The following is a 17,814-nucleotide window of genomic DNA, read 5'->3' as shown; positions in this document are numbered from 1 at the left end:
ATGGAAAATGTGATTACTTTTTTTTCAGGATTCTTTGTGGATAGAAATTTTAAAAGACATTTTACTTTACCTTCATGAAATAGGTTTAAAAGTAAAACTTTAAAAAACAAAAAGTATTAATTTTATATATACAAAAAACTTGCTGACCCCAAACTTTTGAACAGTAGTGTTCTCCACTCCAAAACATAAAAGGATTGCTGTGATTTTTCTTCCATATCAAAGTTGTAATGATACACAGAGTAATGGTTTGTATGCATAAAGGATTTTTGAAAAAACAAAGAGCTTATTTTAACCTCAATGACAAACCAAATAGTATTTTTTCTCCCTATATAAACCATTAAAATGTAATGGTGAATAACAGACACTCCACTTGGAGACATGCTTGAGGAAGCATCTGTATTCAGAGACATTCAAGGAAACAAATGTAAATTTTATTAGCATCTATTGATTTGATTAAGTTTTCATTGAATACATATTTACCGGGGAGAAAAAGAAGAGAAAACTGTGCTTTCTTAAGGTTTTACAGTGAAAAGACAGTTCGTTCACAACTTATTGTCCTGAATGCGTCTTTTCAAACACCCTACACTAGACTTCTGCGGCTGACATATGCAAACAATTTAAAACACAGGACGGATGTGAAAATTACAAAAGAGACAATAATACCTTCAAATGTCATTTGCAGGGACCTCAAAATATGGTCAGAATAAGTGTGAATTGATTGTTCTTGATGATCCTCTTGGTCTTTTATTGAATAAAAAGCTAGATAACAAATATGAATCAATAGTGTGTGTTATACAGACACAGCAGATCATTAAACAGAACAGTTCCCAAATGCTGAAACAGGAGTCTAAATGCCAGATAATGCTAAATTAACTAGCGCCTCAGCATTCATTGTGAACAATATGGTTTTTATAGATGCATGTCAGATAGTCAAACGAGAGAAAAAACATATAACAGTTTCAGATGTCACTAGACCAGGTAGATTAAAGTGTCCCCAATGTCCATTTTCAGGCCGTTATCGCTCATATGAACTTTGTTTTCTTGCAGGCTGACGTGGAAGACTGAACTGTTTGAGATGGGCAGTTTACCCTCCTCTTCCTTCCCCAAAACTGGGATTCTCCGCGGTCCGAGCAGAGGGTCCTCAAAACGCATCAGCTTCACTTTGGATAAATCTGCAATTTTTACAACAGCGTTGTAAAAAAAAAAAAAATTGGCAACATGATCAGCAATGTAGCATGATTTTGTCAAGTAAGACTTGTTCCTCGATCAACATATTTTGTTGATCCTGGAACTACATTCCTGTTCAAAGATTTAGTCCTAACCATATCCCTACCCCTAAACCTAATCGTACCCATAACTTATCCCTAAAATCAGAGGGAAATGATAGGTGAAAAACACTGGATTTAGAAACCTAAACTTGACATTAACTTAGACTTGTCCCTCAAATATGATTGGTTGAATGTAATGTTGTTCCAGGATCAACAAATATGTCGATCCAGGAACATTTTGTACATGGTGAAATCAGGTTCACCATAGCATAATGTGGCCTCACAGTATTTGGATACTTTAAAATGTTGCTTGTGGCTTGTTGCTTTGAATATCTTAATAGTTTCATGAAAACCTATGGCAAAGTAAATTACCCTTGATGGCTCTGTTGACTCGGGACAGTCTGCGGATGATGCTGTCTTTGCTGTCTCCCTGTCGGATGTCGATCTTGGTGGAGAACAGGCCGTTGGCTGGCTGAGGGTTCAGCAGTGAGACTGACACTCCAGGCTACAGGAGACACACAGGTCACAGCTGAAGGATGCGACATTATACAGATCACGTTTATATGACACTTTCTGCCTCATATACAGGATTCCTCAAACCGTTTGAACAATGTATTTTCAGTTGTCTATGATTATTAGATAGAATTATTATTAGAAAGAATCCTGAAATAATAAAATGCATCACAATTTCCTATATATATATATATATATATATATATATATATATTCCTATATGTATATACACACATACATACACACTTCTGCTCATGGCTTTGATGTCATACACCGACTCACTGACAAAAGGCCCTTTCACACTGAGCACGACGCGATCAAGCTAAGCGAATCACAGACGAACGGAGCTTTCACACTGAACGCGAAACGATTGATTGCCTTCTTCAGATGATTACTGGATGACTAGATGATTTTTCCTCATGTATGCATCTCGTAGGTTTTCCCATTTGGCTTTTATCTGTAGAAAAGTTTCTCTCAGTTGCTTCAGTTGTTCAACCGTGTAGAACTTGAATCAAATAAAATATTTATTTCTAAAGGTACTTAACTATATATATTTTTTACACGGCTCTGTGGAATACTTGATTCTGATTGGTCAATAGCGCCATCCAGTGGTATGTTATTCCCAGATAACAACCGCTCAAAGTGGATAACGCGCAGGCTCATCCGGGTTACTTAAGTCAGCAGCGCTAGGAACGTTTTGTGTTTGGTGAGCTAATACAGTGTTAAAACTCAGTCGAATCAATATTTTGTGTACAGTTATTTAATTATGCCATCCAGTATCGTGGACTCGCCCTCTCGTTTCATACAAACGCAGCTGCTGCTATTTTGTGACTTTTGTTTTGTAAACTGTTGGATTATGAGATACAAACAGGTACGAATTTAAAACAGTTTAATCTGAAATCAATATATCTTATCCCCATAATTATTTATGTGGTGAAATGCTCTGCGTCGGGGTCCTCATCACCCTGTCGGGGTTATTTTGAGAGAAGAACCACACACATATACATATACATATATATACATACATATACATATATATATATAGTGTGTTTGTGTGTGTGTGAAATATTTAAATTTTAAATGTTTTTTCATGATTGTGGGAACACTGCATATCAAATTCTGTATAAAATGTGTCAGCACTGCATTTCAGAAAACAACTTAAAGCCACAACTCAAAGTTGTACACTACACCACACTACACCACAGTGAGCTGAATGTAAGAAGCATTACCCATGCACAGCGTGCTTCTAAAATTAGCCTGTCTCTAGCTGCATGAAGCACAGGCCAGATCAACCATTAATAAAGAGAGAGAGAGAGAGAGAGAGAGAGAGAGAGAGAGACAATAGATGGAGGCTTCTGTGTTGCAGTTTTGACAGGGCCTCAGTGGCTCTCATCATCACCTCAGATCTGAAGACACAGAATGGTTTCCCAGGGCAACAGTCCTCCTTTACTTTGTCATCGGCTTCAGAGGCGAATACAACGTCTATCTGATCCAACTGATGGAGGAGACGGAGAGGGAGAGAGAAAAAACCATACAAACACCTTTGTTATGTATTTTTAGGGTAATTATGTAAGGTGGGGCATTTGTTTATATTCAGCAGGAACTTTCTGGACTGTGATGATTGGATAATATAATTTTTCCCGCCCACACTGCCTTGATTACATCAGCAGAAATGAAAAGTTGTTTGAGTTGTATTGTGCACTGATGAGACATACAAGTCCAGGGACATTACTTAAGCCATACATTAAGTTAATATACATTTTATGTTGTCTTTAAGAGTTCGAAAGTGAGGGTCTTTCTTTATTTCTAATCTTTCCTTTTATAGAAACTGTACATTTAGTTGTCTTTTTAAGTAGTTGTGCGCTATTACCTCGAGAGAATTAGTCAAATAAACGATGTTCTCCAGTAGGACGGTGCGCTCGTCAAACTCCAGTTCTAGATCAAGAACCCTGGGCCCGATTTTCTCTAGGCTGTCCTGGAAATACACAGAAAAACAGAAACAGGATCAATTTTAATGCATTTTATAACACATTTGGTTCTATAATATTATGGAAATTTATTATACTTAGTAATTCACCTAGCATGTGTTCAGCAGCAAAAAAGGTTTAATAGTTTGCATAATTAAGATACACACACACAATATTCTACTGTCGGGGTCAGTGCGATTTTGAGAGTCTATTCTGCTCACAAATGCATATATATGTATATGTATGTGTGTATATATATATATATATATATGTGTGTGTGTGTGTGTGTGTGTGTGTATATATATATATACATTTATACTACAGGGCCGTTGAATGCTTGAATCTGATTGGTTGACGAACGTTCTAAGGTGTGCATTATTTTCAGGGAAACGCACGGCTAAAGTAGTTCCAGGCAGGTCTTGACCGCATTACAGTTCCATATCACTTCGCGTAGTCAACTGTAATAACGGAAAATAGGATACAATTCATAACAAGAAAAAGCATTTCGCCCCATGCGCTTGATCTGCAATTTTCAATGTCTAGCTTCACAATCAATAGAAACATGCAGTTTAATTTGAATAAATAAACTATAAAGTCCTATCTATAATCAATAGAAAATTAAACTGAATATAGGCTAAATAAATGGATAGTCCTGCAGCACGGATTTTTATTGCAGATAATAACAAATAAATAATTATTGATAGGCCTACTTGTTAAAAGGGCTTTGGGTTTCATTTATTTGGCTAGTCTACTGTCATCTGTCAATAATAGAAAGAAAAAAAAAGAATTAACGAATTAATTAAAACGATTGAATTAATTAATAAATAATAATATTGACGCACATGCTTTTCTGTCTCATTTATGCAACATCTCTCTCTAATAACTGCATTAATAACTGCATAAAGCCGGGAACACACTTTAAGGCCGGTTATGAATGTAATTTGATACTTTGACTGATCATGCCCGCGCGTGTTCAGCGCGTTCAGTCTGTGTTCAAAGTCGGTGTTTAAAATCTGCTGCAGTCGATGAAAACAGTCAGAGAATGTGTCAGCTAGTCGTGTGTCCCCAGCATTAGTCTGCTATCAGCGGCTCAAACCTCCGTTACTAACTCTGAAATGACGTTTTGGAATTAGCAACGGAGGTATGGGATTAGATGCGTAAGAAATTAGTCCTACATACAAGAGCGTTTTAATGACAAAAACTTTACAAACGTCTTGAAATACATAATCTGAACAATGTTTCGAGGTGTGGTAACTGTAGTATAAGCGGAATAATTGACTTCAGGCCGTTGAATTATTAGAAAAATAATGCACACCCGAGGTGTAACGGCCACTCCGCTTCGCGTCGTGACCGCATTACCACCTCGGGTGTGCATTATTTTTCTAATAATTCAACGGCCTGTCATCAATTATTCCTTACATATATATATATATGTGTGTGTGTGTGTGTGTGTGTATATATATACATATATATATATGTGTGTGTGTGTGTGTGTGTGTGTGTGTGTGTGTGTGTGTGTGTGTGTGTGTGTATATATATATATATATATAATAAAGTAATTATTGGGTTAATTAACATTAAGAAAATACAATTTTATATATTAGCATTTATAAAATTAAATATATAATTGATATATTAATTTATTGCTTATTTCACTTGTCTCACACACAAAAAAGTAATGTTGAAACAAGATACTAGCATACGGCTTAATACATGTATTATTAAGTGTGTAAAGTGTATGGCTGAATTGAAAACAACATACTACTCTTACAAGTTCTGCAGAAAAAAATGTTAAATGATATTGCCTCTTTTACTAATTCATTCGTTACTTAAATAGAACGTCTAATTGAATCCGTTGCATTGTGGGATACAGTTTTCCAATAATAATCTAAAACCCTGTTTTTTCAAGATCGTATTCAAGTACCAAACTTCTCTTCTACCTTTATCATGGCTACAAAGGGCATCACTCTCTTCATGTACTTCTTCAGCTCCGGCATGGCACCCAGCTCAGTGGCGATGACCTTATTGTCAGGTAGAACTCCACTGTTACTCTGGAAATGATAATGGGAAAGAATAACCATTAGATTCACGCTCAGGTCAAGATTTAACCCTCTAAATTCAACAGCATTTAAAATAGTACCGGAGAAGTGATCAAATAGCTGCATATCCCAATACAGCATAATAATTACATATGCAACACCAAATATTCATCACCGTGTCCTTTTGTAAATAAACAAAAAGACAAAAACAGACTGATTCATATTTTTTCATCAACTTTCAATTTGATGAACTTATTCAACGACTCTTAAATCCCAAGAATCGATTTTAGTTTGTGCTGTTGATGCGTAAACAAAACTTGACTAAAAATATGTGCAGCGCCTTCCATACAATAATCCCAATACACTTTGTGCTTGGTTACTTTTGAAAAGAAACAAATCTGAACTTTAAAATTCTGTCAATTTAATAAAAGTAAAACAATAAATTACACTCTTTAATGAGGTATGACAGGCATAAACGGATTATATCTTCCTCTTTACTACTAGTTACAGTATGAAATAAACATGAATGAACATCAGAAGGGATGCTGAAAGAACCAGAACAACTTACTGAAATGGATCATGTCTCATGTAATCGCTCAATCAGTGTCTCAAACGCAGAAAGACGTGAATAAAACCGACTGTAAACAATGTCACGTAATGTCACATTTACCTCAGAAAAGCCATTTAATGTCTATTAACTCAGTCAGCCAGAAAAACAACAACCACTGACATTGTACTATACCTGATATTTATCCGAACTGATATTGAATCAGTATCTAAACTAGTCAAGAGCTAGTCAATTGGAATCAAATCAGTTTGAATTCTGTGTCAATACTAGGGATGGGTATCGTTAAGGTTTTAACGGTATTACTACTCTTACCGATACTCCTTATCGATCCGGTACTTTAACGGTATTCTTATCGGTTCTTTATGTTATATTAAAAAAAGGGGGAAAAATAATTTAGAACATAATTAATTTTGCTTTATATTTTGAAATGTAAAATAAATATCTATAGCAAAAGAAAAAGCAATGCTTTAACAAAACAAATAAAACATGCATGTTATGCAGAAGGGTGCAGGCTTTTGTGTTTTATATAGACAGACAGGACGCCAAAAACAAAGTACAAACACATGGTCAAAAAAAAAAAAAGTATACAATAAAACAAATATACAAATTATATACCCAGTGCTTTAATTTCAGTAATGTCTACTGAGATTACTGTTCAGGAGTAATATGGGTTAAAAAGACATCTAAAAGTCAGATGTAAAATAACACTGCATAGTTTATCATAGATAGATTAAAGCTTATATCATTCAAGAGATGTGACTGATTTTCTCTTTGCCTTTTGTTGTTTGATTCACATTAATGGAGCAATCGTCAGCAGGTTTATTAGACTGCTGCCTCTTTAAGACCAAATGCAGATCTAATATTATTAAGCCTCATATTTTCTCCCAACTATTTACGCCGATTTAAGACATAAACTGTATTTAAGTGAATAAACTGTTTAAGTGAATCTCCAAGACGGCCATTTTGACATATTTGTGTATTTGATCGTTTAGATGCGCACACGAAGCCCAAAATATACGTTGCTGCTTGTCTCGTTGCGGTGTGTTTCGGAGCGTGCGCCGCATTTTGGAACAGCGTCTATTGCGTAAATTTTGGTACTTTTAATAGCCTTTTATTATCAAACGCGTCCCGCAGTTTAGCAACAGTATAGACTACATTTTACAACAATCACCGATCGTGCAGATTCTGACGTTACTTTTGGGTTTTAGGGAGAAATGACAGCGCATCGCTCTGTGAAGGTAAGGAAGTTGCGCTGGAGAGAATGTGGCTTAGTTATTAGTTTTTAATGGTTACACCTCAAATATCTTCTTTTTTATAATCATTGGAAGCCAAAATCTAAATCTAAAATAAAATTAGTTTAATATCAAAGATCTAAAGTGTAACCTTTTGAATGTTCTGTCCTCATCGTCACTCATTAAGCAGGGCTGTTGTGTTGCGCGCGCCGTGGCTTTGCGTGAAAGATCGCTCGCTCGCTCTCGCTCTCTCTCTCACACACACACTCTCTCTCTCTCTCTCTCTTTAGCAAAAATGCATCACAGACAAATGGTTCAATATATATTCGCAAGATAATAATTTCTTAATAGCAATAATAAATAGCACGTGTAGGCTACTTTCATCATTTCTCCAGTACCGAGAGCAGAACCGATAACGTCCGAGCTTAACGATCCAGCGGTCTTTCAAAATTCAGCACCGGGGCCCGTTTAATACCGGGTTTCGGTACCCATCCCTAGTCAATACCCAGCAAAAATTGTCTCAATTGGCACACTTTGATATACAAGTGATGTACTGATATAGCAATACACTGAGCTGTGGTTAGGGTGTTTGTACCTTGTAATGTTTGCCCAGCAGAGAGAGGGCGCTGTGCTGCCAGGGTGGGTAGGTCTTCGCTACATAGATGGTGCAGTGCGTGGGCTTAGCTGGTGGTTTGCTGTCCCCCTTCTGTGGTTGACAAAGAAAAAAACTTAAACAAACTGAAGATAATAATGTTTAAAGCCCATTACACAAGAAAGTACAATAAGATTAAAGATTGTGATATATTAATAACAACATCAATAATTTATATGGTAACACTTAACTCACTATTAACTAGTTGCTTATTAACATGCATATTACTAGGATATTGGCTGTTAGTACTTACTGCGTAAAGCACATATTAATGCCTTATTCTGCATGACCATATTCTACATCCCTTAGTCTTACCCAATCTTAACTACCTTACTAACTATTAATAAGCAGTAAATAGGAGTTTGAGGCAAAATTCATAGCTATAGTTAGTTAATAGTGAGAATTGGACCCTAATCTAAAGTGTGACCATACACACACACAAATAATATTGACTGGAATGGAGTAAATCTAGGGAAGGTGTTTGTTTTTTTCCATTACATGTAACAGTATAGTTTCCTTCACAGTCTAAAACACATCAGCACAACAACTCCTTATCCAAAGCGACATCCATTACCACATGGTCTCAACAACAGGACTGAGAAAAGCCTCTTTCCTCAGAGCTTTGACTCATAACACTTATGTAAGGACCGGCATAGGTAGAAACAGACTGTAGGGAAACGTCCCATGATAAAAGCGAGGGATAATGCACTACTCTTCTGTCAGGGGAGGTCTGGGACAGCGCTGAACTCACTCTACATGACAGCTGTAGACTTGACTCATTCTTGAGGTCAATTCTGTTTCAGTGCAGGATCTCTGTCTAACGGCTTAATGTTACGAGGATTTTACAAGGATGCTACTAATTCTAACCCAACAGGAAGCTCCCATAAAACACTTAACTGAAAATCTTCATCAAGAAATTACTGAACATTTTATGTCGTGTAGCAGGGTTGAGGTTTTGAATATTACAGTTAACCACTAGTTGCTATGCAACTATACATCCAGTCTCACTGGATGTGAGTTCATGAGTGCAAAGTTTGGCGAGTTTTAACCATAATGATAAAAATTGAGCTGTTCAAATTGTCTATCATTATCATAATTACTATAAATATAGCTGCAAGCAGCAATTACAAAAGCAAGTACGGCAATGGTAGGTATGCTGTGACTTAAGCACTATTAACCCTCTGAGGTCGAGAAACGCGCCGACGCGTTTTGCTGGATTTTTTTCACATAGCAGCAACATAAACTTAAATTACTCCGTCATTTATGGTTATACAGAAAAAAGAAATATAAAAAAATAATCTGTGATATTTCTACTTTTGTATGTGTTCACTTACAATCAAATCAAAACATTGTGCTTTTGTAAAATAAAGAAAATAAACAGGGTGTGCGTTCTGCCTCTCCGTCGCGGTGAACTTTTTTTTCTTGAGCACGTCTATAAACTGAATCAAAACTCAGCGAATACTTCTCACACATTTATGAGCCATATACCTTTATACACATTTAAGTGTGTACTTTTAAATGATCGGATTCAAACTGAAAACAAATATTCTCTGTTGAAGTAATTTGTATAAAACCAACAGGATGTCCAGCTTCTCAAACGCTTGCTAATTACTTTTTAATTCGACACGCCCACTCGCGCAAAAGAGATTCACATGCAAATCTCCACATGGAACGCGAACGCCCTCGTTACCTCAAACACAAAACACCAAAAAACTTCACAAGTCTCTGCTTTTCGTCGAGTTTGGAAGACACGTCTGAGCTTACATTGGATTTACCTCAGAAGAAGAAGAACGCGATTTGAAGACAAGAAAGATGTAAGGTAATAAATTCTTACTTATTAGTTTATGGTATTGTTGCATAAACTTCACATTGCAGTTGAACTGTTGCTAGATATGGTGAATATTATACTATTTAGACCTGTGTTTACTGTTAAATACTGTTTGTGGATATCTGCTCAAACATAGATATGTATAACCATAATGTTTAATATTTTGGAGCGCGATGGCGTTTGACTGTATCATATTTTGGAGCGCGCTGTGCGTTTGAGTATCATATTTTGGAGCGCGCTGTGGGTTTGAATGTATCATATTTTGGAGCGCGATTGCGTTTGAAAGGAAAAATGCACCAAACATTAGGCTTTATGTTTTTACTATTATCTCATTTCATATCATCATAACGAATGGAAATATTTGAAGTAACATATGATAATCAATATATTTTTATCTAGCGTAGTTGTTCTTGAAATCTTTTGGAAGATTTAATTTATTGTTATTATTATTTTATGCAGCACTGCATAGCCTATGCCTACAAGGCACAACAAACCTGGTGTTCATTATATATTGTTGGAAACGTGTGTGTGTGTGTGTATTCTGTGAATTTTAAAAAGAAATTTTAACCAGAAAAATCTAAAATCTATTCCCAAAATCGTGCAGCCCTATAGTTTCTCTTGATATCAGTATGTTCACATTTTTTTCTTTTTTTTTTTCTTTCAGGGACCAGATGCAACTGAGTCCTGCTGACTTCAACATTCACATGAGTCTCTGTATATGAACATGGTAAAGTGAAAATCAAACACCTTGGAAATTAAAGGTATGTACAATGTTTTTAGGAATGGCACAAAGGTCTCTGTCGTTGGATCATTGTTTTCAATGTGCTCTTTTGTCATTTGTTGTGTATTTTTGGATTATGTTGTGTTGTAAATAAATCCAAACAATCTAAAAGCCATTATTTTTTTAAATCTCCTCATTCTTTGTGCAAGGTTGCTCTGAATGACAGGGCCTGATCGCTCCTAATAGGGCAGTTAGGGGAGTGTCTTTGTCTTTCTCAGGTGTAAAAAGCTTACATATTCATGAGATGATCACGCCTCTTCGAATATGGCTTTGTCACACAAAACACGTCTTAGAAATTTTAAATCAATATATTGTCTTATCTGAATGAGCAGTCAGGGTGATTTTCACATAGTTTTGGAGCAAATATTCTAGGCTATGTCATACAATTTTCAAAAGTCTTGTGAAGAAATAATCAGTATGGGTTTCATGGCCTTATTTCAGTGAGAATTTTTTTTTGTATTTTCACAAACCACGCATAAATGTCATTATCTCAAAACTACAAACTTTTACATACATGCTGCTGATATATTATTGTAGCAGAGTTTGTGCTGAATACAGTGTAATTAGACTTTAGCCATGAAAATATCACTAGTAACAGAAAAAAACACAAATGTCAGAGCATGTCAGAACACCTCCAGCGCCCAGAAAACAGCTCAGACCTCAGAGGGTTAAAAGAGTCCTAACAGCAGAAATATGATTTTAAAATAAACAGATCAATGAAAATAGGCAAATTTAGTCCATTTTATCCACTAGGGGTGCAATTCCTAAAGTTCAGAAGGACCCTAAACCCTGTAACAAAGCCGACAGTCAGTTAATGTTGAGTTGTTGTTGAGTGACTGTCTGCCAAGACCGTTGCCACTAATTGGACACAGTCGACGGCTTTTTTCGGTTCCCCTTATCATGTTGATTTGGGGTCAGAGCTGTTGGTTAGAGATCACTGATTGGCTGTTGGGCTTAGCGAACCAATTAGTGAGAAGTTAATTGGTTAATGCACCGCAGCAGCCCTCGTGTGAACCCCTAATCGTGGGAAAACCGAAGAGTGTAAAGACAAGTGACTCAACCTGTGCAACTCCACCGAGCAAAGACACCAACAAGGCACTTGAGAATTGCTTTCCCCCCCTGTCTTTCCTTTTTGTACAGCTTGTTCTCATCTGTTTCAGTGAACTGTATTCACTTTGTGCTTTAAAATCTTTACTATTACTACTAACACTCGTAAATCGCGCTCTGTACATTGGAGGCAGTGCAATCCTAACAATCTGCGTACTATCCCCAAGTTCTCTAGTACTTACTCTCTATTCCAATTGGTCTCTGGAACTGCCAGTCTGCTGTAAACAAAGCAGACTTTATTTAATCTATTGCTACTCATTCAGGTTTCAACCTCATGGCCCTAACTAAGACCTGGATCAAACCTGAGGACACTGCCACTCCTGCAGCCCTCTCCACTAATTTCACTTTTTCCCACACCCAACTGGGAGGGGTGGAGGTACTGGTCTGCTTATCTCAAATAAATGGAAATTTGATCCTTTACCATCTCTAACTGGAAACAGTTAAATCGCACGCAATTACGTTTACTCACCCAATTAAAATCCATTTTGTAGTTGTTTAACGTCCCCCAGATCAACTGGGTAACTTCTTGGAGGAGTTGGATGTGTTACTCTCAAACTTCCCTGAGGACGGTTCTCCTCTGGTACTACTCGGTGACTTCAACATCCACCTTGAAAAACCCCAGACTGCTGACTTCAACACTCTACTGGCCTCATTTGACCTCAAGCGAGTGTCTACTACGGCTACTCACAAATCAGGTAACCAACTGGACCTCGTCTACACACGCTACTGCTGCACGGACAACACTTTACTTACTCCATTGCACACCACAGACCATTTCCTCGTCACTTTTAACCTCAAACTGACTCCTGTCACAACATGCACTCCTCTGCAGGTCACCTTTCCACGTAACCTATGCTCACACTCTCCCTCTCGCCTATCCTCCATGGTTTCATCCTCACTTCCTCCACCCGTTCAGTTTTCAGCACTGGACACTAACAGCACTCTTTGCTCCACTCTAACATCTTGTTTAGACAACTTTTGCCCCCTTTCAACCAGGCCTGCCCACACTACACCCTCTGCCCCCTGGCTGTCTGATGTTCTCCGTGAACATCGCTCTAAACTCAGGGCTTCAGAGAGGAAGTGGCACAAAATCCTTAGTTTGTATCAGTCTGTTCTCTCTTCCTTCTCTGCAAATGTCTCCACTGCTAAAACGACATTCTACCACTACAAAATTAGCAATTGTTCTGACTCTCGCACACTTTTCAAAACGTTCTCTTCTTTGTCCTCCTTCCCCCCTCCTTCATCTACTCTTACAGATGACGACATTGCAACAATCTTCATAAACAAAACAAACAACCATCAGTGGCCAATTCTCCACACCACAAACTGACAAACACATCATAACAAATACACACTCTCGATCCTCCCTCTCTCCACTCTTGGAGGCAGACATTTCCAAACTTATCCTTTCAAATCATCCCACTACCTGTCCGCTTGATCCTTTCCCCACTCACCTCCTTCAGGCCATTTCTTTTTCAGTTATACTTGCACTTACTCACAGTATTAACACTTCTCTTCACAATGGTACCTTTCCCACAGCATTTAAGCAAGCTCGGGTAACCCCAATGCTTAAGAAACCCCCTCTAAATCCAGCACTTTTAGAAAACTACAGACCGATATCCCTTCTTTCATTCATTGCAAATACATTTGAGCAAGTTGTGTTTAACCACAGTGCTTTAACCTCCTGGACAACAACCAATTTGGTTTCAAAAGTGGCCACTCAACTGAGACTGCCCCGCTCTCGGTTATTGAAGCTCTGATACTGGCAAGAGCAGCTTCCAAATCCTCAGTACTCATCCTGCTGGACCTGTCCACTTCTTATGACACAGTCAACTACCAGATCCTCCTGTCAACACTCATGAAGATGGGATCCCTCAGGAACTGCACTCCAGTGGTCCAAATCTTACCTCTCAGGTAGGGGTCCTTCAGGGTGTCTTGGAGGGATGAGGTCTCTAAGTCACAACTTCTTGCTACAGGGGTGCCTCAGGGCTCGATGCTTGGACCACTTATCTTCTTCATCTACATGTCAACTCTAGGATCTGTCATTCAGAAACATGGCTTTTCCTATCACTGCTATGCTGATGACACTCAACTCTCCTTCTCATTCCAACCAGATGATCCAACGGTACCAGTTGGCATTTCAGCCTGTCTGACAGAAATTTCTAGCTGGATGAAGGACAATCACCTTCAAATCAAACTTGTTAAGACAGAACTATTTGTGGTTTCAGCCAACCCAACACTTCATCACAACTTCTCTATACAGCTAGGTTCATCAACCATAACTCCTTCCAGGACAGCCAGGAATCTTGGTGTTGTGATTGATGATCAGTTAAGCTTCACAGACCATATTACTACACCTACTACAATATTAGGAAGATTAGACACTTCCTATCAGAGCATGCTACACAACTCCTTGTCAAGGCTCTTGTTCTCTCCAGACTGGACTTTTGTAATGCTCTCTTAGCTGGCCTTCCGGCATGTAATGTCAAGCCTTTGCAACTGATCCAGAAAGCAGCAGCGGGGGTGGTATTTAACGAGCCAAAGAAAGCCCACGTCACACCTCTCTTCATCAGTTTGCACTGGCTGCCAATAGCCGCTCGCATCAAATTCAAGGCACTGATATTTGCCTAAAGGACAACCACTGGCTCTGCACCAATAAACCTAAATTCGCTAGTTTAGACTTATGCGCCCTCCAGAAGCTTGCGTTCTGTATGTGAACGACGCCTCGTGGTGCCATCCCAAAGAGGCACAAAATCACTCTCACGGACATTTTTAAAAAATGTCTAAAGACACATCTTTTTCATAAGCAGCTGACCAATTAATAATAGCACTTATCTTACCTTATCTATTCTATTTGTTTTTCTGAGAAAAAAACCTTGCTATGTGTACTGTGCTAGACTAACTGAGACTTGTTACAGCACTATACTGTTGCCCTTATGTTGGTCTGATTGCTTCCAGTGTTCTCCTCATTTGTAAGTCGCTTTGAATAAAAGCATCTGCTAAATGATTAAATGAAAATGTAAGTAAAATAAAAGTGACAAAAGTCAAGATGGCACACATAGATAGAGAGGCCACACAGGCTCTTCTAATTCTACATATCTGAGCATTCAAATATTTTAGTAACAACATGACCGCCTGGAATGACGAAAGTGAAGACAAACTGAACAGTGTGATTCATATTCAATATGGTAGAAAAACGCTGCTTTGTTTTCAGTTTGTATATCCACAGTACTAGTTTGCCTTTTGAATGACAAATACAGACTACTGCCACCTACTGGTTTGGAGAGTTATTTCCTCACAAGAACGTACATGCTAGTTAAAGGCCGTTGGCTGTAGTCTTCGAGGTGTTTAAACAAGTTTTTGGCCTAGAAACGACAGTGCCGTGAGGCACCAAAAGTTGGATTTCATTGGTGATAGTTCTCTGATGTTAGCTTGGTGTGTTACAACCTTCAGGAAACCGAAATTTCACTGTAATATGCAACGCTTTGCCAAAACACAGATTAATTTCAAGTCTGGTTCCCTCATTGTCAACAAGCTGATGTGTGACATGTCAATTTGGCATGAACATTGTAGGGGTAAGTTTTACCCTGTTGTTAAGAACATTTCACTCTGAATGACCCAGATCTTAATAAAACATAACAAGACACTTAACTTCTTGTTAAATGTTGTTGACAAAATAAGACAAAAAAACTGTGGAAAAAATAAAAATAAAAATAAATGTATTGTGGTGATCAATGATGTGGTGAAGTCCATACCTTGCCCTTGGCTGGCTGTGTGTAAGCTTTCAGGCGAAGGCGAAGGTCATGAGCAGTGTCCATCAGATACTGTGAGGATCGAATCAAGATCTCGTCCACTGGACCGGCTGTAGGCCAGCAAGCCTTCATTACAGAACTGCTCTATAAGGAGAGAAAAAGGGAGAGTTAAAGGAACATTTTGTTCCTGTTTCTACTGGAATTGCACAAACTTTAATTTAAACAAGATAAATGTAAAGTAAGACTGTTATTATCAGTTGTTTGTAGAGATACAATCTCCTATAGCTGTTAAAAACAATTTAAAATGCAAAATGAAATAGACAAATTGAAGAAAAACAATAATAATAATAATAATAATAATAATAAATGACAGAATGCATATACCAAAGCTGCAATTTTAGACCAAATTAAGCTTTTACCAAATAAAAAATAAAATAAAATAAAACAGTTTAAAAAGCATTTTTTATTTGGGAAAAGTACCTTTGAATTAATGGTAATTAAAACTAGTTAAAGAATATTTTTCTTACTAAAATTAAATGAATGTCAATTCACAATGATGTCAAAAGTATGACATTGTTGTTTGATTATAATTGCTGGATGTTTTAAATGTTTTTGAAAGAAGACTCACCAAGGCTATTTGATTAAAAATACAGCAAAACATTACGGTTGTGAAATATTATTGCAATTTAAAAAAGGACTGTTTTCTATTTGAAAACAATTTTAAATGCAAATTATTCCAGTGTTGGCAAAACTGGATTTCATGATCCTTCAGAAATTCGAATGTGTTTACTTGGTGCTCAAGAAACATTTCTTATTATTATCAATGTTTAAAATAGGTTTTGCCACTTAATATTTTTGTGGAACTGTGGACTTACATGCAAAAGTTTGGGTTAAGTAAGAATAGAAAAAAAAACACTTTTATTCAACAAGGATGCATTTACCTGATCAAAAGTGACAGTAAATACATTTGTATTGTTACAAAAGATTACTTATTTAAAATAATTCATCAAAGAATCCTGAATAATAAAATCCATCACCGTTTCTACAAACATATGATTTGTTTTCAACATTGATAATAATAAGAAATGTTTCTTGAGCACCGAATCATCATATTAGAATGATTTCTGAAACATCATGTGACACTGAAGACTGGAGTAATGATGCTGAAAATTCAGCTTTGTCAACACATGAATAAACATATTAGGATAGAAACTATTTCACGTTATTATTGCTCTGACTGTATTGTTGATGTGATCATGGTTTAAGAGTAAGCGAGAAATCCTTCAGAGAGAGGGTCTCACCTTCCCCAGCAGAGACCAGGTGTGTTCACACAGGTGGGAGCAGATGGGAGTCAGCAGGAGCGTTTGGTTCTCGATGAACTGGAACACGAGATCCCTGTGCATGCCCTCGATGGCCAGCTCCCTGTATTTATCCTTGGCAGCCTTCAAAGTATCAAGAACATGTTTATTACATGTAGTCTCACTGTTAGTTTGGTGGTGTGGGGTGGTGGTGGTGCAATGGATAAGACACATGCCTTTGGTGTGAGAGACCCGGGTTCGAATCCACTGTGAGACACCAATGTGTCCCTGAGCAAGACACTTAACCCCTAGTTGCTCCAGAGGCGTGCGACCTCTGACATATATAGCAATTGTAAGTCGCTTTGGATAAAAGCGTCAGCTAAATGAATAAATGTAAATGTAAATGTAAATGTAGTTTGCACTGAAGGTTCCCTGACAAATATCAAATATTACATGTCGTAATGTTTTATTGTTATTTTTAATTAATATTACTACTGCTCATGAAATTGCTAAATGTATTTAGCCAACGGATGTTGATGTGATTTTGTATACGTTACCTGGAACTCAAAAAAGCCGCTCTTCAACGCCTCCTTGTACATCATTCTCTCATAGTGCTGATCTGTTTTAATGATGCTGGAATTCATTTCACTGCAGACAGACACAGATCATGTAGGATTCAATTTTAACAAACACATTTCAGATTTAAATTGAGCCTCTATGGCTGTCAAAACGTCTGAATGAATTAATAAATGAATGTCAAAAGTTCGGGGTCTGCAAAACTTTTTAATGTTTTTGAAAGAAGTTTCCTA

The 17,814-nt window shown here is 37.4% G+C and overlaps 1 protein-coding gene across 1 annotated transcript in view; it reads right to left on the bottom strand.

Annotated features, from left to right (window-relative positions):
- Positions 1-409: 409 nt before the first annotated feature.
- Positions 410-17,814, bottom strand: part of lars1b (leucyl-tRNA synthetase 1b) — a 39,540-nt gene continuing 22,135 nt past the window's right edge. The window contains exons 24-32 of the mRNA XM_082141216.1: positions 17,563-17,653; positions 17,009-17,149; positions 15,711-15,851; positions 8,183-8,293; positions 5,689-5,799; positions 3,652-3,756; positions 3,181-3,276; positions 1,641-1,773; positions 410-1,172 (exon numbers count right to left, since the gene is read on the bottom strand). Coding sequence (XP_081997342.1) covers positions 970-1,172; positions 1,641-1,773; positions 3,181-3,276; positions 3,652-3,756; positions 5,689-5,799; positions 8,183-8,293; positions 15,711-15,851; positions 17,009-17,149; positions 17,563-17,653 — 1,132 coding nt within the window. The 3' untranslated portion in view covers positions 410-969. The remainder of the gene's footprint in view (positions 1,173-1,640; positions 1,774-3,180; positions 3,277-3,651; positions 3,757-5,688; positions 5,800-8,182; positions 8,294-15,710; positions 15,852-17,008; positions 17,150-17,562; positions 17,654-17,814) is intronic.

This window comes from Leuciscus leuciscus (assembly GCF_965113295.1).
Source record: "Leuciscus leuciscus genome assembly, chromosome: 16".
In the NCBI taxonomy this organism is placed as follows: domain Eukaryota; kingdom Metazoa; phylum Chordata; class Actinopteri; order Cypriniformes; family Leuciscidae; genus Leuciscus; species Leuciscus leuciscus.
Note: the sequence above shows the minus strand (reverse complement) of the source record. Positions and strands in the feature narration are given on the sequence as shown.